The sequence below is a fragment of the Dasypus novemcinctus genome, chromosome 4, assembly GCF_030445035.2.
Source record: "Dasypus novemcinctus isolate mDasNov1 chromosome 4, mDasNov1.1.hap2, whole genome shotgun sequence".
Taxonomy (NCBI): Eukaryota; Metazoa; Chordata; class Mammalia; order Cingulata; family Dasypodidae; genus Dasypus; species Dasypus novemcinctus.
This window is the reverse complement of record NC_080676.1, coordinates 144,791,947-144,815,779: the sequence shown is the minus strand read 5'-3', so window position 1 is coordinate 144,815,779 and position 23,833 is coordinate 144,791,947. Positions and strand designations below refer to the sequence as shown.

The following is a 23,833-nucleotide window of genomic DNA, read 5'->3' as shown; positions in this document are numbered from 1 at the left end:
CTCTGTAGCACTTGTCACCTTGTAATGTAATATTATAGCTTCTTTGGTTTGGTTTCTTACATCATTTCTGCCCTATAAGCTTTAAATGCCAGAAGGGCAAATAATTTTTCTGTTTTATACCCTGCTGTATCCCTAGAGCCTAGAACAGACCCTGGAAATAGTACATACTCAATTATTTGTTAAATGGCTAAAGATTATGAATTTCTACCCCCCCCCTTCCGCCCAAAATATTCATAGATAACCAAACTCATCAGGAGCTAAATCTTTGAACACAAAGAATTAGCTAGTTAAAAGTTTTCAGGCATAGCGTCTGATTAACCAGAATTTTGTTCCACATATCAAGAATTCAAAACGACTTTCAAACTTTTTATCACCATAGGTTCCTCCTGTTAATCCTACTTCGTTCATAAAGCTGTCAGGATAATAGCCTGCTTTTGATTATATATGGCTTTCCTTGCCTCCAAGATAGTCTTTTAAAAAGCAATTTAGCTTTTTACTGTAATTATATTCCAAACTTAACATTTTTTAAGCCCTGCCAGAATATCATTTTCCTCTTTTCAGCATACTTTTTATGATACTGAAATACTTGAAATTTAGGACATTAAGCATACTAAATATTGTATCTCTTAAAAAAACATGATGACCATTTTTCTACAGAACTCAAATGACATCATCTTACCCACCAAAATTAGCTATACGATCCCGAGTCTATAATCAGATTTTTCCTGTGTCCCAAAAATGTCCTTTTACAGCTTGTCTTTCCACCCAGCATCCAATCCATCCCAGGCCTATCACCTCCCATCCTTAACTCTTGTGACTTAGAACGGCTCTTTTTTTTGACTTCGACTTGCTAAAGAAGCTATGCCAGTTGCCCTATAAACTGCCCCATCTTCAAATTTGTCTTCCTGTGTCCTAAGGGTATTATTTAGGTTGTTTTCTCTACTACCAGAATATTTTTTTTTACCATGAGTATGCCCTGAGATAACAGAGAAAAGAAAAATTGTCTTAAAATCTTCTGCCCAGGTGCCTCTAGTTTACATAAAAGCAGAGCTTTAATCCTTCTCTCCTCTCTTTGTTTTGGTCTTCATTTTTAGAAGTTCACAAAAGTAATGAGGGCAAAGTCTGCCAGTATATATTAAAGGGAATGAATTTATTTTCAACTATTAAAACTATTGGCACTATCTTTATAGTCTTCCTTAAATGTTCTTGCAGGCATAGCACCTTTTAGGTGAAGACATATTAGGACTTAGATTTATATGCATCCTTTACTCTTGGCATTGGCAAGAACCATAGTGGCCAGTATGCACATAAGTTTAATAGTAAATTCTATAGTATTGATAATCATCATACTGTGTCTGCCACATTTTTTCCTTTAATGATTAAGTAATTTTGTATTCTCTTAAGCTCTTTCCCAAGACTGCCTGCCATCTGTGTCTCCTATGTTTTCTAATAAAGAGTAAAGTCAAATGTTTTCTAATAAAGAGTAAAGTCAAATGGTATGTGTAATTGTCATAGGGAATATTCCAGTGATATTTAGATACTATGCTGTTCACTCATTAAATAAATATTTTTTGAGTAATCTGTACTATATGCCAGACAGTTTCAAGCACTATGTATGCGTTTTATTTGTCCCTTAATGTGGTCTTATAGGGGGCCAGGCACCGTTCTAAGTGGTTTACAGGCATTAGCTCATTTGTTCCTCACAACACACCTATGAAGGTAAAGGCTGTAACGTTGCCATTTTACAGAGGAGGAGAAGGAGGCACAGAGAAGTTAAGTCATTTGCTTAAGGTCCCAGAGCCCAGATTCAGCCTCAGGTAGACTGGCCCCAGAGTTCATACTTTTAAGCACCCCACCATTCTGCAAAAGCCTTTGACCCCATGGAGCCTACATGTCATGAAGGAGGCCTGAGAAATGGATTATTGCTCTTTCTGGATACTCTGGAGCCCACAAAACCTGTTTGCCCCGCTGTGTCCCCTTTATTTCAAATCAAGGACATGATTTTCCCTACCTAATCCACCCTCTTTGCCAGGGTTCTGCAAACTGTAAAGGGCCAGATTTGCAGGCCACATACAGTCTCTGTCACACATACTTGTGTTCTTTTTTTAAAAAAATAATCCTTTTAAAATGTGAAAAACATGCTTAGCTCACAGGATGTACAAGACCAAGCTGAGGACTGTAGTTTGCCTGCCTCTGTACCATGCTGTTGCACTCAGTGCATTCTCATCAGCTGATTCCTCCCTCATAACACAGGACCATTGCGCATGCTCTACCCACTGCCAGGAGAGCTGTCTTAGGCCCCCAGGCTTCTTTATTTTGTTTGTTGTTTTTTTATATATTTATTCTTTATTTATTCCTCCTCCCCGCCATCTACTCTCTGTGTCCATTTGCTGTGTGTGTTCTTCTGTGTCCGCTTGGATTCTTGTCAGCAGCACCGGGCATCTGTGTCTCTTTTTGGTTGCGTCATCTTGCTGCGTCAGCTCTCTGTGTGTGCGGCACCACACCTGGGCAAGCTGCTCTTTTTTCACAAGGGGTGGCTCTCCTTACGGGGCTCGCTCCTTGCATGTGGGGCTCCCCTATACGGGGGACACCCCTGCGTGGCAGGGCACTCCTTGTGCACATCAGCACTGCGCATGGGTCAGCTCCACATGGGATGAGGCCCTGGATTTGAACTGCGGACCTCCCATGTAGTAGGTGGACACTCTATCCATTGAGCCAAATCTGCTTCCCCACCCTAGGTTTCTTTAACTGGGTCTTGGGCAAGTCCCATTTCAGTCATCCCTGCCTCATGGATGCCTTGATGGACATCCTAGATCTGGTCAACTCTTAACTCTTTTGGATTTTTTAGCTGTTCATAACATTTACCAGAGTACTAGAAGATATTTCTTACCCTACCCAGTGTGGCCTTAATAGGTTACACCCTGCCTGCCTCTATTAAGGTATTACTTACTACTTGATAAGATCATTGGATCTCTGTTATTGTTTTCCCCGGAACATTCTAAGCTCATCATCACCCCAGGGCCTTTGCATTTGCTGTTGGCCCTTTAACCATTTCCTTCCACCTTTTAGGCAGTGTGTGACTCTCTTCAGAATTCTGTGTCTTGGTCCACGTGACCCTCTCACAGAGGACTTCCCGATCACCCTATTTGTAATGATGGCTACGTGCCCTCTTTATTGGAGCTACTGTTAGCACATTAGCCCTATTTTTTTGTTTGTTAGTATCACTTTTTTAAAAAAATTAATTTATTGATTTATTTGAGCAGTTGTAGGTTATAGAAAAACCATGCAGAAAGTATAGACTTCCCATATCCCCACCCCCACCCTTCATGCAGTTTTTTCTTTTAACATTTTCTATTAGTGATATATTTGTTACAGTTAATGAATACATGATACTGTTATAATCATATTATTAACAAAAGTCCATAGTTTAAACTGGGGTTCACTCTTTGGGTTGTACAGTTCTATAGGTTAACTGGGTACTATAGCCTAGCCAAGTTGACACGTAAGACTTCAGCCCCTGATAATATGTGCCTTTTTATGGAGATGAGTGTTAGGAAGGGAGATAATTTTCAGATTTGGAGGCCCTGAAAAATACAGTTTTCCCTATTAGAGAGCTCTTATTCTAAGCCAGTCCATGAAAGTATTTAAGAAGCTGTGAAAAGTTCTTTCACATTGTCCCTTCCCTTTTAAACCTCTCTGTTGTACTGTAATGTACATAAAGAGAAGAGCCCATTCCACAGTATGTATAGCTCAGTGAATTCTTCATAACTGAGCACAACTGTCTAGGCAGCCCAGATCGAAAGACAAAGCCAGGCCAGCCCCTAGAAGTTTCTCTTCTCTTCCAGTCCAGTCACTAACTGCCCTCCACCAGACCTAACTCACTTGAGTCCTAACAGCATAGTTTATAGAAATGGAATCAGCCAATTTGTTCTCCTGTTGTGTTTGACTTCCAGCAATGCCTTTAGGTCGGAGAATTTGCTGGCTTTTCCCTACTTAGCCCTCCTACTCTTGCAACATTTTCCTGGAACCTCAGAGAATAAGTTTCCTTTCCTCTAGATTTTTTCTCATTTCCTGGCAAATTCTGATTTTCCTATTTTAGCAACAATAATTTCAGATACACTTTCCTCTAGGAAAAACTGATTTGTCCAGCCATTGTACCTTCCAGTTTAAAAACTCTGGCATCATTAAGAACTGGGGTAGTGTGTGGGTAAACCATCTGTTTTCCTTTTTCATAATTTGCCTGATTTTCTCTGTCTTACTGACTCTGGGAACATCTTTCTACCCCTTTCCAGATCAACATATAAATTTCTAAGCTTCTTCCTGTTGAGACTACCTCTTCTGGCCTCTCCCCTGGTTGATTGTTAGAGTTTGGGACTAACAGTGCTTCTGTTTTCACTCTGCCTTCATCACTGCCAAAGTTTACGTCTCCTGATCATAACCAGTGGAATCACTGCTTTCTCTCTGCCATTTCTGCTCCTTTGTCCCACAGGGGGGAAAATGTCAGCTTTAGCAGAGACAGTAAAAGATTAAATATAACTTTTCTAGAGAATGCAAATGGAAGCTTGTTTTGCATGACTTAAGAAGGAATTAAAACTTAAAATCATTTGCTATTGCAAAGGAATATCAAGGAGGCAACCACAAGTGGAATTATATTAAGGTCAGACTTTATTTAGATAGAGAAGGAGGGTGTCTAAACTGGTCTCTAAACTTTTGTGCTGTAGTTTTATCTTTCACCAAAGAAAATCTTGCATGCTGATGGCCAAAATTGTATCATCAGTGATTTATTTCTTCATAGTAATGTCTCTTTGACCTTCCTAGAAAATTCAGAGACTTTAGGAATGGTCAACATTTTCCGGTAGCTCCCTCATCTTTAGAAGTGTTTCTGATAACTGATATTTAAAATTTGTAAAAATACATCTCTCATAAATTGACAGACCACTAGAATTTGTAGATGCTGTAGGACTATTCCACTATGTTACCACATGGCTATTTAATTGTGAGTGGTTATTTGACTATGGAAATTGCTTTGTGAAGCTCTGCCTCCTGACCTCTTTCCATGGGAGACTTCTTGCTTTTTCTTCACTGTGATCAGTTTTTTGAATCCAGGTCACCTTAGTCATGTCACAAACCAAGATCATCCAGCATTTAAAAAGCAGGTAGAAAAGTAATTTGTTTCCTTTCAATGTTTTCTGTTATTTATGAAAGATACAACAAAAATAATAATGTTGCCATGTTTGGTTTTCTTGGTGAAGACACAACATTTTCAAACATAACTGTGCTACTGTTTTAATAGTGCCCAAATAGGTAATTGAATTCATGGTCATCTAAATTTAATTCCAGAAATTTAAGGTATAGTAACAAGAAATGGACCTGAGTTCTCTTAGGCTAAGTAATTTAGTTCCTCAGCCATCTGAACTATTATGCATTTCTGTTCCTTGTTAATATGTCAGTAAATTGCTCAGGCAGGTGCAGTGATGGGTGAGTGTGCATATATTTCATTCCATTTCATCACTAGACACAGCTCAGAATGTGAATCACTTTGACCACAGCTGTTTTCATAAGCATGTTTTTCCTTTCGAAGCTTTATGCACAACATTCAAGAAGTAACAGAAGGTTCCTGGAGCTGCCCAAGTTCGTTTTCGTTTTCCCATTTGGAAGGAGAGTGTATGAAACTGGATTATGTACTTGGAGACGCTGTCACTCCAGTCATGCTTTAAATAGCATGCTCCCTTAATCCCATTTTAGATCATGGTTTAAGGAGACTATGCCTCTGATTTGATTTTTCTCCTTGGCTTTACTAGAATTTTCTACTTAAATTGGAGGCCCAAACAGTATTGGTATTGGTGCCCATGTTTTGATTGAATAACGGTGAAATTTCAAGCAAAATAAATTGAGCAATAATTTGCATTGGGTCATCTTTATTTTATTCAATAATAATATAATTTAGGTTTATAGAAAATGAAGAGGCAATATACTGGGTTAAATATGGGGCAGCTGAACAACTGTTAAGCTTAGAATTATTTTGAAAATCCTGAAGTACTAGGGTTTTGTGCAGGAATTCAGGAAATCATCCCATTTATCATAGGCAGATGAAAGCTTATGCCATCTGCCTATCAAGGCCAATTTTTCTCTTCTTAATCTTTTCCCTATTTCTTGGTCTTAAGGAAATGTTAAAATAACTGGTTAGGATCTTCTGTATTAACACTTGATTTGTTGAATATCCTCATATACTAGTAACTTATCTTTTATTTCAGCTATGTTCTTCCAAGTTCTTTGGACATTTTTCACTATTCTTGCATCATGCAATCAGAAAGACATTCTGTTGGAGATCTTTTAAAAGTCCTTTAAATTCCAAATTAATCAGACAATTCCCTTTCGTACCATATTCATCTTTTTGCATATCTTTCCCTCTTATCTCTCAGCAAAATTACTTATAACTATACTGTCAGACTTTGCTTTTGAAAGTCTTTCAGCTTTCTTGAGCCATCTTCCTTTCTATCATCCTAGATCACAGATTCATGTTAGTTCTCTTTATCTAGCACTTTTTAAAATTTTAATTTAATTTAATTTTTAAAGAAGCTTTAGAGTACATAAATGTTATATAAGAAATATAGGATTGGGAGCAGATGTGGCTCAAGTGGTTGAGAGCCTGCTTCCCATGTGGGAGGTCCTAGGTTTAGTCCCTGGTGTCTCCTAAAAATAAAATACAAACAAGCAAACAAACGGAAAAAACAATTCAGGGGAGCCAATGTGGCTCACTGGTTGAGAGCTGGTTTCCCACATACGCGGTCCCAGGTTCAATCCCTGACCCTGGTAGCTCAAAAAAAAAAAAAAAAAAAAACACACACACGGGGATCCCCATATACCCTTCCCCTCCTCCCCCCCTCCCCCACCCACTCTCTAGCACTTTTGAAATCTGATTCCCACACCATGCTATAGTCGTGACCATTCCAAGACTTTGTATTGTGGCTGACACAAAATTCAGTAGGTTCCTATCACTTCTTCCAACAAAGAACTTTTCCAGAATCAGTTCTGAGGTAATAATTCCCCCCTGCTTCCTTTTTTTTCCCTGGGGAAATTTAAATGGCATCATAGTGGCTCTAACTCCTGTTACATCAGTGCTTGTTATCAAATGAGACTTACGGCAGATGCCCTGGTAAGCTGAAATCCTCCACCATAACTAGATCTTTTTCCTCTTAGTTTTATGGTCTTATCAAGGATGAAACAAATATTTCTCCCATCCAACCAGATTTATTTTCTGGTTGTTTTTTCACTATTTAACACATATTCCTATCTTTATTGTCCTTCAAATGCTCTAAATAATACTTGCACTGGCAGGTACATGTTATTCAAGTGGATAGGATAAATGGCTTTTCAAAATTTTGTACAAAACATGTCCTTCTTTTGTCTTACAAATTTACTGATTTATTCTTCACCATTGTGCATCAGCATAGTTACTTAATGCCATAAATATTGTTTCTTATCCCCTTCAATTTTATTGTGAATTGCTGGTTTTCTGTTGCCATTATTCTCAGTATTGTGTATTTCAGTGGCTCTCAGAATATGATCCCTGAATCATCAACATCACTGGGAACTTGTTAGAAATGCAAATTCTCATAACCTTCTCTTAGACCTTCTAAAACTCTGGCTGCATCAGAAACTCTGGGGATGGTGTCTGGTGTTCTGTGTTTTATTTAGTTAGCCTTCCAGTTGATTCTAATGCTAGGTGAAATTTGAGAACGACTGATACTCTCCAAAAGATGAAACAATAAACAAAAATAGGGAGCCCAGTGACTCTAGTTCCAATAAGCATCCCTGACTAGTGGGTATTCAGGTTTATTTAAGCATGCTTCTTCCACCTGCAGTTACCAAGTATCTACTACTGTGCAGGTTTGTGTAGTACTTTCATATACATTTTTAGAAGTAATCCCCCAAATACAGTAAACTTCATTTTGGTATCCTTTTTATGCAACTGCATAAAACGAAGAGCTGAACCCAAGTGTAAGCTGAGCTGCTGAGTTGCCGAGCTGGGATTCAAACTCAGACCCACTGGTTTTAAGCTTTGTATGTGTGTTTTCTTCTATGCAATAATACTTTCTTTCTCTGAAAATTACAGAATTTCCAAGTGCTTGATTTTGTTGTTGTTGACACAAGTTGCTTAAGTAATTGTTACTGTTTTTTCTGTTTCCTATTGTAGTGAAGACAAAGTTGTAGAAGTAACTGAGGAGGAAGAGGTGGCTGATGTTGAGGAAGAAGTCGATGAGGAGGAGGATGAAGAGGATGGCGATGAGGTGGAGGAAGAGGCTGAGGAGCCCTACGAGGAGGCGACAGAAAGAACCACCAGCATTGCCACGACAACCACCACCACCACAGAGTCCGTGGAAGAGGTGGTGAGAGGTAATCACTGTGCTTGGAATGATTTTTTTGGGGGGTGGGAAATAAAGCATCATACCAGCATTTGAAATTTTCTATCCACCCTCCTACCCATGCCTTCCCCAACCAAAAATAAGGCAATATAAAAAAAGACCCCGTTTAAGTAGCCTTAATAATTAACGTCAATTAATTAGAATTCCTGATTATATGGACTTTTCTGTATGCCTTGTGTATGTGGCTGGGCAAATCCCAAATTGTTCTACAAGAGTCCTCCCAGGTGTCATTTCATTTTATAAACCACCCCTGTGCCCATACACCACCCTACTATTAACGCCCTGCGTTAGTGTGGTACATTTGGTATAACTAACGAAAGAACATTTTTATAATTGTACTAACTATAGTCCACAGTTCACAGTAGGGTTTCGCTGTTGGTGTTGTACAGTTCTATGTTTTGTTTTGTTTTGTTTTTAAATTTTATTATAGGAACATTTGTTTGTATAGCCTAAAATTGCCCCCTGTAACCACATTCGTATGTATAATTTAGTGCTGTTAATTAGTTTCACAGTGTTGTGCTACCATCAATTAATAGCCACCAACACTTCATAGCCATTCGTTTAACATTAGTTTTTGGAGCATCTGTTCAGTACAAGCCATTTTGCTTGTAGAACAGGTGATGAGAATATATAGGATATCTTTACCTTTATGGATGGTAGAATCTGATGAGTCAAAGAAATGCAGAGTCATTTGTATTGTGACAAACATAATTGCAAAGCCTCCTTCAAGGAAGGAAGGAAAGCTAGATTGATTAGAGATGGTTCCATGGAGGAGACAGGTCTATAGTTGGATTTTGTTACAGAGTAATTTAGAGGGAGAGGGAACAGCAAAGTAAATGCATCGAGGTGGGAAGGTACGTGACCTATTTGGAGGCCAAAATTGGTCCATTGTAGCTAGAGCAGATGTCTCATGTAATAGAGAAATGGGAACCTGATGAGAGGAGTAAGGAGGATTATGGAGACCTTCAGTGCTAAGACAAGTACGGGCATTCACTGAGTGTGATTAATTCAACAATTATGAGTTTAGGACCTACTATGTGCTTAGGGGTTTTCTAGTAGACCACGATGAGATATTGTTTTACTGTTGCTGTTGTTGAGGAGACTGGCATAATTTTGCATTGCAGGGAGAGGATATAACATGAATTTATGCACATAATCCAGACCAAGTCAGCATTCTCTTGAGATAATCTGACCTTGTTAATGTTCTGAGTTAGTCCAATTCATTTTGCTTCTGTTTATAACAGAAATTTATTGAATCACAGCTCTGGAAGCAATAAGTCCCTAATCAAGATTTTGGTAGGGCTTTTTTGTTCTGTAGAAAGAGAAGGTCATCCCCTATTTCTATGAGTGATTCTCTGGAGTGGGGTGGGGATTGTTCCTCCCTTCAAATTGTAAACCTGCCCATGATCTGAAGATAAGAGAAATATCTTGAGAATGTATGTAGAATGGGTTGCATCTGCTTGGCTACACAAAAAGCATGCAATTTCTTTCTGTCTAGCAATCTCTTGTGGGTTGCCTGTGATGCATCACATTCTGGTTTAATGCTTATTCAATAATAAAATTGTTTTTCTTTCACTTCTAAAAAAATGAAACAGAAGGTCAGTTTAAAGAGAAATGAAAAAAAAAAGAAGCAGCTGTAGATTAAAGAAAAAAGATAAGCTAAAAATGTTGATGGCAAGAAGAGCAGTAAAGGTGACTTTCTTCAAGGAAATACCTGGTTTTCAGGGTATTTGCTGTTAATGTCAAAAGCAGAAGGGTGGTTAATGGGAACCCATCCTTCCCATCTAAGACTCCTCAAAGGATAAAAGCTATAGTTGAGGCAAGTCTTTCTGGGAAAGGGGGCCTAGGCAAAAGCATGTTATGGTATATTGTGTCCATGGGTGAGGGATCTCTGTATTTCCAGCTCATTCCAATTAAGAAGTAGAAGTTCTAGATGGGAACACTGAATTTAGGGGTCGACTACAGGAGCTTTCCTTTTGGGTCACTGAGTTACAGTTCTTCCATTTTATGTTGAGCTGCTGTGCTGTAGGTGATTGCTGAATTTGTAAAGCTTTAATTATAAGTAGCCTGCTTCTGGACTGAAAATAAAAGTTAGAAATGCCTGGCAAATAAGAGATAGTGAAAAGATACTTACAATCTTGTTTTCACAGTTAATGTTTTAGTGCCTGAAAGAAAATGAGATCTACAACCATATTTAATGAGAATTGCTTCAGCATTACCAGCATATTGCTCCTAATACCAGTATTTAATGTGCTTTATAAAAAATTCAATACTTTTGTAACCTGCTAAAATTTGAAAGAAATAGACAAAGAGAAGAAAAATATAGGACATTTCAGCAGAGTCATAAAATTTTCAGCCATATTTTATTAGAATCAATGATACAGAAATGGAAGCTGTCTAACTACATTACTAATTCTAAAGGAGGAAAACCTTGTTTAAAAGTGAGTGCAGTACTGCAAAAATCCATAAACCCATCTGGCTTTATTTTTTGTGCTCTTTGGTAATTAAGAAAAACTTCGAAATTGAGTAGAATAAGCCATTTCCAATTCAAGTTAAATAATCGTATATTTAGACACTTGCTCCTCATTTTCTGTGTTTTGGAACAGGATCACACTTCACAAACCCAAGTTGTCAGGGTAATTTCTGACTGAACCATGAATTCTAAACTCTGATTAAACCTGGACACTGTAATCAATGACCTAATCTTTATTTAATCTGATCAACTTTTCCCGATTGCTCTTTTCTCTTGCGTTCATTTACTCAGCAAACACTCATGATGCTTGCTAGGCTCTGTGCTTCTGTGGAAGGTATAATCGGGAGGACAGCAGGGAGTTGGCTATTGCAGAGTTGTGGCAGCTCCTGGTTGGAATTCTTTAATGAAGAAGTACATTTTCAGTATCATGCCTACCCTTGCCCTTGAAGGGCAATGATTTTTCCTTAGGCTCCTTGTCACTATGTTGTCTCATGGAAATTTTACTTCCCCATCTAAAGCCAAGATGACTAGAGAGTTAAAAATAATTGCTGGCAGTTATATACAGTGAGTGGGAAAGCCAGGATTTAGTCCCAAATGGGCCAGGGTATTTCTGTCACACCAAGGTCACAATTATGCTTCTTTTACTTTTGCTTAAAAATTCAGTTTAACCTATGCTCCTTCGTAAATGACTATTCCTTCTGCTGTAGGCATATCTTCATCTTACCATGATTTTATACTAAGTATTTCCTAAATTTTAGGATTCTTATTCCTATAATAATATTGATCAGGGGTCAGCAAACCTAGATGACCTGTCTCGTGTTTTATGTTTTATAAACAAAAGTTTTATTGGCTCACAGCCACCCCTGTTTGTTTACATATTGGCTGTAGCTGCTTTCCTAAGGCAAAGACAGCATTGAGTAGTTGGAAAAAGCCATATGGCCTGCAAAGCTGAAATTATTTGCTATCTGGCTCTTTACAGAAAGGATTGCCAGCCCCTGGTTTTGATCATAGAAAGAGAAAATATGATACTAACATCAAGTTAATTTCATTAAAGTAATTTCGAGGTGCAGACTAAACATAGTGGTTAAGAGAGGGTTTTTATACAATTCATGGCCTCAGACCAGTTAGGTAACCCTTGTATGTCTTGCTTTCTCATGTAAAATGTACATGATAATATTGCTTGTTGTGAGAATTAAATGAGGTAACCTATGTTAATTAGTTATAATGACTGGCACAGGGTAAGTGTATAATTTGTTTTACTCAGGCTGCTGTCATTGCAATCTTGACTTCACAACCTAATAACTGTAAACTTGGGTAAATCAAATAGCCTTTAAGCCTCATGGCTTCCCCTACCTATAAAATGGATATGAGTATTGTCTACCTCATATTTAACCATTTTGTGAGGAATAAATAAAGTAATCCATGGGAAACATTTAGCACAGTTCATGGCAAACAGGAAATGCTCAACTAACTGTAGCTGCTATGGTGGTTGTGGTTATAATCATCATCCTGATCCTCCAAAGAATTAATGTTTGTTATTAATTAGCAATGCCCAAGTTAAGCCAATAGATTGATTTTTTTTTTAATAAAAAGCATAAACATGATGATTCCTTATCTATTGGTACACGAGTGCTAATATTTATAATCGTCAAGGATAAAAAGGGCTTAAGTTTGTTTTTGCTGAAATATTTATTGTGAATCTACATAACATATTAAAATACCTGCAATTAAATTTTATATCAAACTGAAAGTTGAACAAGATAGTACCAAGTGCCAAGATTCAGAGTTTCATTTTTTGTGGACGTTTTAAACCTCTTGGAAGTTCCTCTTATAAATGGATCAGTAGAGACACTGATGTGGGTAACTCTTTATCCTATATGATGGTGAAACTATAAAACGTTTGAACTAAATGTTGCTTGCCTTGGGCCAGGTGATGAACCTCCCTGGAATCAAATTATTGTTCTTCTCCCTTTAGTGACTCTTAACCCAGGAGAAGCACCATTTGGTTTGCTGCGTACATTCCAGTGTTGACGAGGCTCCCCCTAGGCACCAGGCATTGCCGTGGGTGTGGGGCACAGGATGAGTGAGGCGGCTCCCTTTTTCCCAGCCATCCCTGCACAGTCTCTAATGGAGAGGGATGAGTCTCTCTGACTTAGCTGAGAAGGAACTTTGGCAGCACCAAAGAAGGGGTCAGCCTGGGGAAAGAAGATTCAGTTAAGGCAGTGCAGGGAAGTTGGCATTTGAATTATTTGAGCAGGAAGAATAGGAAGTTACCAGGCAATCAGGCAATTAAAGGCATGGAGTACCAAATAAAATGAATCTATTTAGTCTTATAAATAAGTCAGAGCTGCTTGCATCAGTCTCAGGGGCAGAAGAAAAAAAGCTTAGCCTAATTCTCACATCTCTGTTGTCTACTTGTTTGTAATGAACATGACACAAAGAATCCTACCACCCATTCACAATGGGATTCTTGCTTATCACTCATATTTGACTTTTTACAAAGTTTGGAGGAAAACTGTGGATTTGTCTAGCTGCAAACATTAGACACCTACTCATAACCAAGTCAGGTCTCAGTAGCGGTGCCCTTCATGAAAATGAAAATACAGCTCCATGGGGTGTTTGGGAACAGGACGATGGGAGGATGGCTCCTTCCTCCAGAGCAAGCCTCAGACCTGTAACTGTTTTCACCAGGGGCCAATAAGGTCCACTCTCATTGCTCGACCAGAATGTGGCATCATTTCTCATGCTGTTGAGAGAATCCGTATCAGCACTAGCCTAGACATGACAGGTGGCAACCTGTTATTTTATTCTGTGCTCTGTGCAGGGCAGCCATTGATTTCAAGGTACTTGATATACTTTTTGATGATGGCAGAGTGGAGAGTGGCATTGACAAGCTTCTTTCCATGTATTTTAACATTCCCAACATAGAAAGTCCACACTAATAATCAGCTTGTGGGAAATCAACCAAGGAAACAGACACATATAGAAAATTTTATGTGTGTTTGCATATATACTGAATAGCAGCTTGATTGAGACATAATTCACGTGCCATGAAGTGTACAGTTCAGTGGTTTAGTACATTTACAAAGCCTGTGCATCACCATATAGAAAATTATACTTTTGAACTTGATTTTGTTTGAAATTTTATGTGACTGTTTAATGCCTACTTACGTTTCATGTTTCACCTCCCATTTCAATAGGCACTATTTCATTTGTGCCAGTTTCCATAATTCATTGTTAGAATGACTGAAACAGCCAGATAAAGATCCTTTGATATAATTATCTGTATTTAATAAAAAAATAAAGCACATTTTCAATGCCAGAAATGTTTTTCCCAATATAAATTGCTGTTCAAAAAAATGTCGTCAAACATGACAGTTAAATGCAGCTACTCAATTCAGACATTGCAATTTTTTAAAATAACGTTAAACCTAAAGAAATTTAGCTAGTTACTAAACAGTTTGTTTAAACCTGCACCTGCAAATCTTTTTCATAGGCATGCTTTTTTTTAAAGCTAATCCATGTGTCCTACTGAATAATGGCCAGTGTCCCGTGGCTGGTAGCAGTATTTTGGTTGCTGGAAATCTTTAGTTCCTTTATGAAAAATGTGTTGTTTTTAAGCAGGGTAGAAATTACCTTAACATTCCCTTTTCTCAGGCTTGAGTTATATTTTATTCTTCTAAAAATTTATCTTTGCATCCATTCACCTCCCTTAGTCATATTAGGCCTTTTACAATCCATTTACTAGAAAAACAAGAAGTCAAGGAGAGGCAAGCTTGAATGAATAGCATGTCAAAGTAATGTCAAGAAAACCCCTGTCTTCAAGACAGCAGCCCAGATTTTAAAAATTAAGGGACTTGCATACTGAAAGGAGTTTAGGATAACATGAATGTTAAAGATGCACTGTATTTTATTCATAATTTAGGACCATTCAGATTTTAACTTGGGAGTGCAGAGATAACCAAAGGACAGAATGGCGTGCTTGCTCTCTGTCTTTCTCTCACTCTCTCTCCCTTAAATAAACATGTGTTCTTGTTAGATCCTAACTTCTTAGACAACAGGAAAATCTCAAAAAACATGGATGGAAATTTGATGTTGCTTGCGTGCGACTTTAAGTTCTTGATGTTTTGCCATAAAAATAAGACAGGCCTTATTGGGCGATTCCCAGGATTGCATCTCTTCTGGAAATGTAATTATATTTATGTCACCCAGAATTGCTGAGGTGTTGGTGTGGCTGCACAGTAGCCTTGTTCATTTACTTGTGAGCAGACAAAAGAACTAAAATACAGGTGTTTGCTTGGACTGTGGCAGAGTTTCTCAGCCTCAGCACTATTAATGGTTACGGCTGTTGGAGTTTTTGCTTTGGGGGGGCTCTTCTGTGCATAGGGGGATGTTTAGCAGCATTCCAGTCCTCTACGCAGTACGTGCCGCTACCAGCGCCCCAGGTATTGCAACCAAAAATGTCTCCAGACATTGCTGGATGTGCCCCAGGAGTGCCAAACCAACCCTAGTTAACAACCCCTGGGCCATGGTCTTGAGATCTGGAATGATGCCTGGCTTTAAATATATGATGGGAGAAATATTCCTACAGTAAAGCATCCGATTTTAATGTTACCAATAACTCTGGGCATTCCAGACATTCAATAAATGTTTTTGTTTTAATTTGACAATAATAGCTGAGATAAACAATAAAAACAATGATGGCAAATATACACCCGGTAAGGGAAAAATATGTACTTGAGAGATGTACTAGAGTCTAATAGCTTTTATTTAGAGATAAATCAATGTAAAATTTTGATCTTAAAAAAAAAAGTATATATGTATTATTCATATAGATATATATGCAGGAAGGTGAGATATGAAGGAAACTGCCTTCCTATTTTTTTATTTTTTATTTTCATGAATCTTTCCAAAGAAAATCACTCTCCCTAGTCCACTGTTATAAAATAGCTCCTGGTGATTAGCATCCATATAGCAACCAGAGGTAGCCTTGGTCCCAGCTGGAGGCTCGTCAACATGGAGTGCTACACATGCTCAGTCTGCCCCTGAAAAGGACTTGGAAAAGCAGGGCCAATCATCTGACCCCTGATTCTCTTGTCTAGAGCATCCTTATTTCCAAGAACAGAAATGCCATTTAATCCAATGTTCTTTCTCTACCTAGAAGGGAAGTGATACAAGGAGGTAAATTCCAAGTCCAGTGATCTTTCCTTGCTTTTATCTCATCTTTTCCTTCACCCCCATTATTTTTCCAAACAAAAACAAGACCTTTGATATTTCCAGTGCTCTGGTATGTTACAGGAACGTCATTTGAAATCAGATTTCTGAGAGGTTTGCATAAATATGAGTCAAGGAATTATGATCTTGGTATTATATCACAGGCAAAAGAATAGACAGGTAGAACTTCAGAATAGAATAGTTATGTATATATAATCCTTTAAAATCATTGTTTTCAGATATGGATTTGAGCCTACATCTTTCCCATTTTCCCAAGCATATTTAGACTTTTTAAAAACAATAAATCCAAATCAGTACAACTCTTTCTAATTCTTCCCTTCTGGTCCTTTTCTCAAATGATTGAGTCTTAGATCTCTAACTTTGAAAATTCAGCTGCACTTATAAGATATGGCAGATTATGGTGATTCTCAACTTCAGATGTCAACTTGAGTCAGCTGAGGCTCTTGCTGAATTCTGAGGGAGCAGGTTTGGAGGGCAGCCTGCTTCCTAGGTGAGACCACAAATTGGCTTTTGAAAAGGAGACCCTTAAAGCATTTCATGACCCCCAGATTTGGGGAATAGAGACAGACAACAGGAAAGTGAAAAGGAAAACCATCTTTTCTATGGATGATGTATTATTCTTAGCATATTATCAAATGTCAGCAAGTGCAAAAGAATCCCACCCGACATGTCTATCCCCTGAGCATTTTTTTAAATTCAACTCTCTAAAGCAAGAGACTTGAGAAACTCTTATCTCCCTTCATGCGTGATGGTTACCACTTTCCCTTGTGCCGTTTCCTCTTGTATTGGTGTGGGGCAGCCAACTCCTTCTAGCTGATGAAAGCTGGCTGTTAAATTATTCAGGAATTTTGTGAGCCACAGCCATTGTTAGCTTGAAATGGTGGCGTTTCCCAGTGGTAGGAGTATTTACACTATGGAAAGTGGCAATCGCTACAAATCAGAGGGTTTTTGTTTCAGTTTTCTGGAGAGCCAATTTCCCAGCACACCCCTGCCTCTCAGTCAGGAAGAGAAATTACTTTCCCTTAAATTCCAACAAAGGACATGGCATCATTATTCAGAGTCTAGAGCTTCTTGTCATTATTATGTTCAGCTGCATACTAACCACGCAGCTTAATGAAGAACATGTTTATTCCCATACCAAAGAGCAATCAGATTTCAGAAACAATCATAGTGTGGTTCCTTTTTATGAATGCTCACTGATACGAGTACTGATGAGTCTAAAAACTTTATAAGTAGAGCTCCTCAAGGTGGCACTTTGTAAACACCCTTTCATCAGGAAGAGATGTAAGAATTGGGTCAGGTAGAGTGGGAATGACAGATGTATTGGATAGCCTCAGAGAATCAACGCAATTCAGTAAAAAGGTTAGCCAACTACAGATATCTTCTAGAGACTTCCGTGACAAATTAACACCCATCATCTTGTAGTGAGTCAGTGGTTTCATTACCATGCACAGCTGTTCACATCAGTTGTTTGTATTTCAACACCGTATTTGGAACTTAAGTGAGATTTATCATAAGATAGTTCAAGCTTGCTAACTTAATTTCACATGCTTTTATATAGTAAAATATTGTTGCTGTTTAATAAATATCTCATCATATATTTCCCTGATCAGAGTAATTTTCTAGTTTACATGTTTTTTGATTAAGGCTTTGCTATTACAAACAAGCACAAGGTAAGTATTCTTTTCTATTAAGTGAACTGGCATCTCATTGGGGCAAAACATATTCTTAACAAATAACCAGTTTCCCAGTGTATTGACTTTTTAAAATTTACATCAATAAGAACGAAATGCAAATTTGTCTACTTATTCTTCAACAGAAAACAAAACTTATTTTAATTCTTAGGCTCATGAAAGTGATTAATGGATATTTAAAATCAGCAGTAATAACTTAATCACATGACAGTGAAGTTGTTTTAAACTACAATGAGATCAGCCTTTATTAATAGATAGAATGACTAAACAGCTAAATCAAAATTTATTTGAAATATCAAATTGAAGATAAGTATACTTAGTAAATTTCAACACGTACGTCTTTGTATTCATTTTGTATTGCATTAATCAGGTATTTAAAATTACAAAATCAAACTATATTTACCTCCACATTTGTCCTTTTTATTTTGCTTCAAAATTGGAGGGGAAAAGTGCGATACACCTAGTTTTTAACTCAAAGTAGATATATTGAATTTTCTTTTATATTTTTGCAACATATGGAGGAATTTATAATTTTCTTTTTTTATAATATCACAATATAAAATTCCTAGATCCCTCTAAATAACCATCTAGTTTGACTATTTCGTGTGATTAGTGGTTGCTTTCCCAAAATCTGTAAATTTGAAATTTATGCATTCCATACAATGTACAGTTCTACTTTATATGCATTCCAGTAGACTGAGAGTAATTTAAACTCATTTATTTAAAATAAAATCATAATAAAAGTCATTATATCATACTAAAATTGTTCTTTGATGCTTTATTTGAAGCCAGGGTGGAGATTTTTCCCCCCCATCCTAGTTGTCTACGCCACAACTGCCATCCTGTTAAATTTTTTTGAAAGTGTAAAATTAACTTCCTAACTTTTTTTCCCACACACAAAAACTTTGCTCTAAATTGAAATATACATTGAGAGCTAATATTTGAGCATTATATTTGAAGAATAAACTGCATAATCGTGTTATATAATGCAGGGTGCTCTAGCTTCACTTTTATATTGTGTCTATATTGTCTTGATTCTTTTAAAAATGGTATTTAGTAATGAATCCAGCACAAATCCCAGCCAGGGCCTACCTGACAAAGATATTGAACATGCATGGAGCATAGTTGGAAGCACATAAACTTTTTTATACTGCTTTCATTGTTACCAGATTTTATTTAGGTTCTTGGTTATGCTGCAGAAATGAATTTTAAGAGCACATCAGGGGAAGCAGACTTGGCCCAATGGATAAGCCATCTACCTACCACATGGGAGGTCCACGGTTCAAACCCAGGCCTCCTTGACCCGTGTGGAGCTGGCCCATGCACAAGGAGTGCACCCCATAAGGAGTGCCACCCAGCGCAAAAGAAAGTGCAGCCTGCCCAGGAATGGCGCTGCACACACAGAGAGCTGACACAAGATAACGCAACAAAAAGAAACACGGATTCCCAGTGTTGGTGATAAGGATAGAAGCAGTCACACAGTGAATGGACACAGAGAGCAGACAACGGGGGGCGGGGGGAAGGGATGAGAAATAAAGAAATAAATCGTTAAAAAAAAATAAAGATATTTAAAAAAAGAAAAAAGGAGCACGTCGGGTGAGGTAAGCCAGTAATTTATTCAGGCAGGGAGGGACAAGAAATGGGAGAAAATAACAGATCAGGGGTCTCAGGTAGAGAGGAAGGGGGTGAAAAGTGATAAAGAGGACTGATTTACAGCTACAATTCCCTATTTTGGATTATAAATGCCCAGGTTTACTTGCATGGCCACGTGGCTGAGGAAAAATGGCGAGAGTGGTATGCAAAGGCCAGAAAGTGATCCAGAGAAGAGAGTGGGAGAGCGAGCTTAGGCCCTGTGCCTACCTTTTGAACCATTACTTATTCCACCCCTTTGCTAATGGCAGGGGATGGGTTCCAGCAATTTGCTGTTTTGATTGATCTCCCCACCCATCAATCTCCCAGGAGGGCCCAATGATAAAGTCCTTGGGGAATACCCAGGGCTTCTCCTGGCTTCCAGAGGGAAGTCTTTGTTCCGGATGGCAGGATCTTGGGGGTGAGGGTTCCAGCAGCCATCTTGGGGGTTATTGATGTCCACATGGACTCTACCAGGTTCCGGATCTGTCTGCTGATTCCCTGTTTTACTAACCTGCTTCAGCATTATGTTAATATTTCAGTTTATTAACTGGTCTTTTGTCTTGAAGGGTAAATAGACCTATTATAAAAGAAGAGATAAATTTGCCTTCAAGCTGAATTCAGCTAAATGAATATTAGAAAACATATTGGTGATCTTAAAATTAAATAAGAACCAGCAAGGACTATCACTTAGATGTCCATGAAACTCTGTCAATGTTTCTACCCAACTTTAGACTTTCTCTTTGAGAAATATCTCCATTTCTATTGTTCTGGAAAATTCTCTCCATTATTATCTGTAATATTTACTTTAAAAAGAAATAAAAGGTAGCTAGGTACTCAAAGGATTAATTTGGCAAAGTATTTAAATATTCTCTCCATTTATTCGTTTCTGAAAAGAGAAGGAAGACAAGAAAAGGAAAATGCAATTTTAATTTCTGATGGTTTCTGTTTGGGCTAACGGTTATAGGGCTAATTTTACATGTTCTACATTTAGTGGATGATATTATAAGTAATGTTCCATTGACTAAAAATGGTAGTTAATATGAAACAAAGTTTTCACAGAATATTTTAGTGGTTTCTGTGGATAAGTAAAGAAGAAATTTTTCTGTCAGAAAAAGATATTCTTAACCGTAATCTCTTGAGAATTTTTTGCCCCAAATTTAGTCATGCAGTTTATAAATATTTTAGGATTTGGTGCTTTAATATGCTTCTTCTTGGTTAGACTCATGGTTGGTTAAATCTCCTGGTGATTTCCCATTACTAGAAAGTTGTTTAAAGGAAAGTTTCTCAAACTGAGATTTGTAGGTCTTTGGGGGAATTACTCTGAAGGGATTAGAGAGTGAAGGAAGGAGACAAATTAGAATTCTAAAGCAAATTAAATTACCAATATGCTACTGAAACTTTATTTTTTATATGGGTGTATTTTTTTGTTTTTATTGTTTTTTGGTTTTCTTTGTCATGGTAATTGTAGATTCACATGCAATCGAAAGAATTGATACAGAGATCCAGTACATCCTCCTCTGTGTTTTCACAAAGTATCACAACAATGACGTTGACATTGGCCACTCAACACTTTTTCAACCCGTACTTTTTTCCCTTGTTCTCATTGGCCACAAATCTTGTACACAAATCAATCCCTTATGAAAAAGCATTAACATACTACTTCCCTAGTACTGCTCCTACCCCTACCCCCACCTCTCCCAGGTGAAGCAAAGGTTCTCTTTTCCACAACACAGAGAGCTTTTTTTCTGGAATGAAAAAGAGCTAGAGAAAAGACCAGAAAGGCCAAACACTTATATGCCCTATAGCAGAGTGGAAATATACTTAGGAGTGGGAGAATGATCCATTCTGTTCTGACTTTCCCCTGAAAACGGCTCTCCGCCTCTAGAAAGGATACGCTCTGGTCAGAGTCTTATGGAGAGTGATGGGAAATTCCAGGTGATGGTTGAGTGGCGATGCTGATGATGGAGGGATGCGTGTTTCACCAGCCCAGAGGGATGATCCTGCTGACTCTGACAGTGGCCAGTTGGGTTGTGCTCTTCAGTGTCAGCAGAACAGAATCATTTGGACAGGGTGTCTGTCTTTGAGAGACACATTCTCAACCCTCTATATCGCCTCAATATATTATATATGTAGCATTATTATTATACCTATTTCCAACCATACTATCTTAAATATCCTTTTGTATGTGAGTACCCATGAGAGTGATTGCTATTCTGTATGATGCCCACACAGGCTGCAACAAGGCCATGAAACTATTTGGAGCCATTCAGAGTCAGTAATGCTAGCAGCCCCGACAAGGTCAGGAGAGCTAACAAAACACTCCCCAAATGGAGAAAACCTCACTCGTATTTTTACCTTTTCAAAATGATGGAAAGCTGGATTCTTAAAGCAGGAGACTCCCAACAAGAATTTTGAGTTCATCCTATTTCCTTGGTTGACACATAAATGGAATTCGAGTCCTGAAAATTTTTTCTTGTTGATTAGAGCTCATTGGACCTGGTTTCCACAAATTAGTTTAGTAACAAATGGATTCAGAGCCATTTTAGAATGAGAAAGAAGGAAAATAAAAGTAAATGTCCCATTAGACTTCACCAGTGGTATAGGAAAACGATATTATATTGTAATGCCATTTGGGTTCTGGAAGGTGAAATTTTGCCTTTATCAGAAATATGAGACTTTTCCTAGGTCACACACATGGACAAATATCTTAGATTATCTCCTTTGATTGGCAACCTTTTATTCCATTATTTAACTTGCACCCTCCCAAAATTTTACCATTTAGTCTTCCGTACATAGGAAGGTCATAAAGACAAGATCCCTGTCCCTGCATAGCTGTGACTTATACCATGGAACCTGTGGCAGACAAGTTTCAAAATACATGTATTTGGTGCTCTAAGATGTATAAAAATATAGGATTCAGCATGAATTGTTGGGGCACAGTGAATTTTTGCCCCAGAACCCTAAACAACCTTAACTCTACCTCCCTCGGTAGCTGCAACCATACTCTTTGCAGCTCCACTGCTGGCTGTAATCACAGCATGTGCACAGGAGACATTGTTTCCTTGTAGGCTTGTTGAATTAGCACAGGTTGAGGGAGAGAATAATGAAGATGGGTATTATTTATTATATTTCACTAACACGAAAGAGGATGTGGCGAGAACATGTATAGAATGTTGCAGGAGATACAGGGGGAGGTGAAAGCTAACCTAGCAGCCTGATGGGTTTTTACAACTGAGAGGAAGAAGATAAGATCCAGTAGTGGAGAGAGCTGTTGAGCCCCATGGGTGGGTCATTCTTGGAACAGATCCCAGATCTGGATCACGGCATTTAGCTCTGTAATCTGGGAGTTGATTGTTGGTTACTAAAGTTATCAGGCCCCTGAAATGAACTTAACTTTCATAGGTCAGAATGCCAGCCCTTCCATTTTGGGAGATAAAACTGACAATCTCACATGTGCTAACAGGTCAGCAGATTTTCACCATACGGGAGGAGTCTGTGCAGAAAGCCATCTAGAAACACAGAGTGGCTTGATGGACCTGGACTTTCAAAGCAGCAATCCTGAATAAGAAGAATTTACTAATGGGGGACAGATTGAGCTTGATGCACTCATTGCCAGATGTTTCCATCTGAACATGATCGAGGAGAATCAGGATAGTCTTAGCTGTCCATTACACAGGCTATTTCTCCAGCTAGGTGTTTCACAGTCCTTTGCTGGGCTCAGCTGAATGTCCCCCCTCTGCTGGCATCACGAGGGTAGTAGCGGCTTGTGGTTATGGCACCCCCTCTGCCTCAACGGGAGAGAGCAATGGGTGGTACGGGTGTGTGTGCGCAAGTGGGGATAGGGACTAAAAAGTTAGTTCTCTTCTTGACATTGTGGTTCTTTGTCCTTGGTTGGTGGTTTAGGGTCAGTCTGTTGCGTATTCCTAATCCGGAAGCTCTGGGTTATGTGTGGTTTATATCTGACATGTTAATAAAACTAAGAATAAGCAAGACATCTGCATGTGCCAAGGCCCTCTATAGGGCATGACACAAAGCCTAAGGAAGAATAGGGGCCCTCATTTTACTTCTAGCAAAAATGGCACCTCCATGGGGAGGTGGAGTTCTAAATGGACTAGTTACTACACTTTGAGTCACTCAGGAGTTATGAAACGGATCCTGGGAGGGTGGTAGGGCAGGGTGACAGGTAAGATGTGTTTTGATGTAAAACAATGCACAATGATGTAAAAAAATATGTGTTGACAAATTATTGTTGGTTAAATATATGTGCTTTATTGTTTGGAACACTGTTGTCCAAGGAGCAAATAAATATACAAATAAAAACTGTCCTTAAATGAGTAAATAAAATGTCACCAACTGGAGTCACACTTAGAGAT

The 23,833-nt window shown here is 38.3% G+C and overlaps 1 protein-coding gene across 16 annotated transcripts in view; it reads left to right on the top strand.

Annotated features, from left to right (window-relative positions):
• APP (amyloid beta precursor protein) overlaps positions 1–23,833 on the top strand; it is a 254,693-nt gene that overhangs the window by 138,256 nt on the left and 92,604 nt on the right. For all 16 annotated transcript variants that reach the window (XM_058296133.2, XM_058296135.2, XM_058296132.2 and 13 more), the window contains exon 6: positions 8,198–8,397. In XM_058296133.2, coding sequence (XP_058152116.1) covers positions 8,198–8,397 — 200 coding nt within the window. The remainder of the gene's footprint in view (positions 1–8,197; positions 8,398–23,833) is intronic.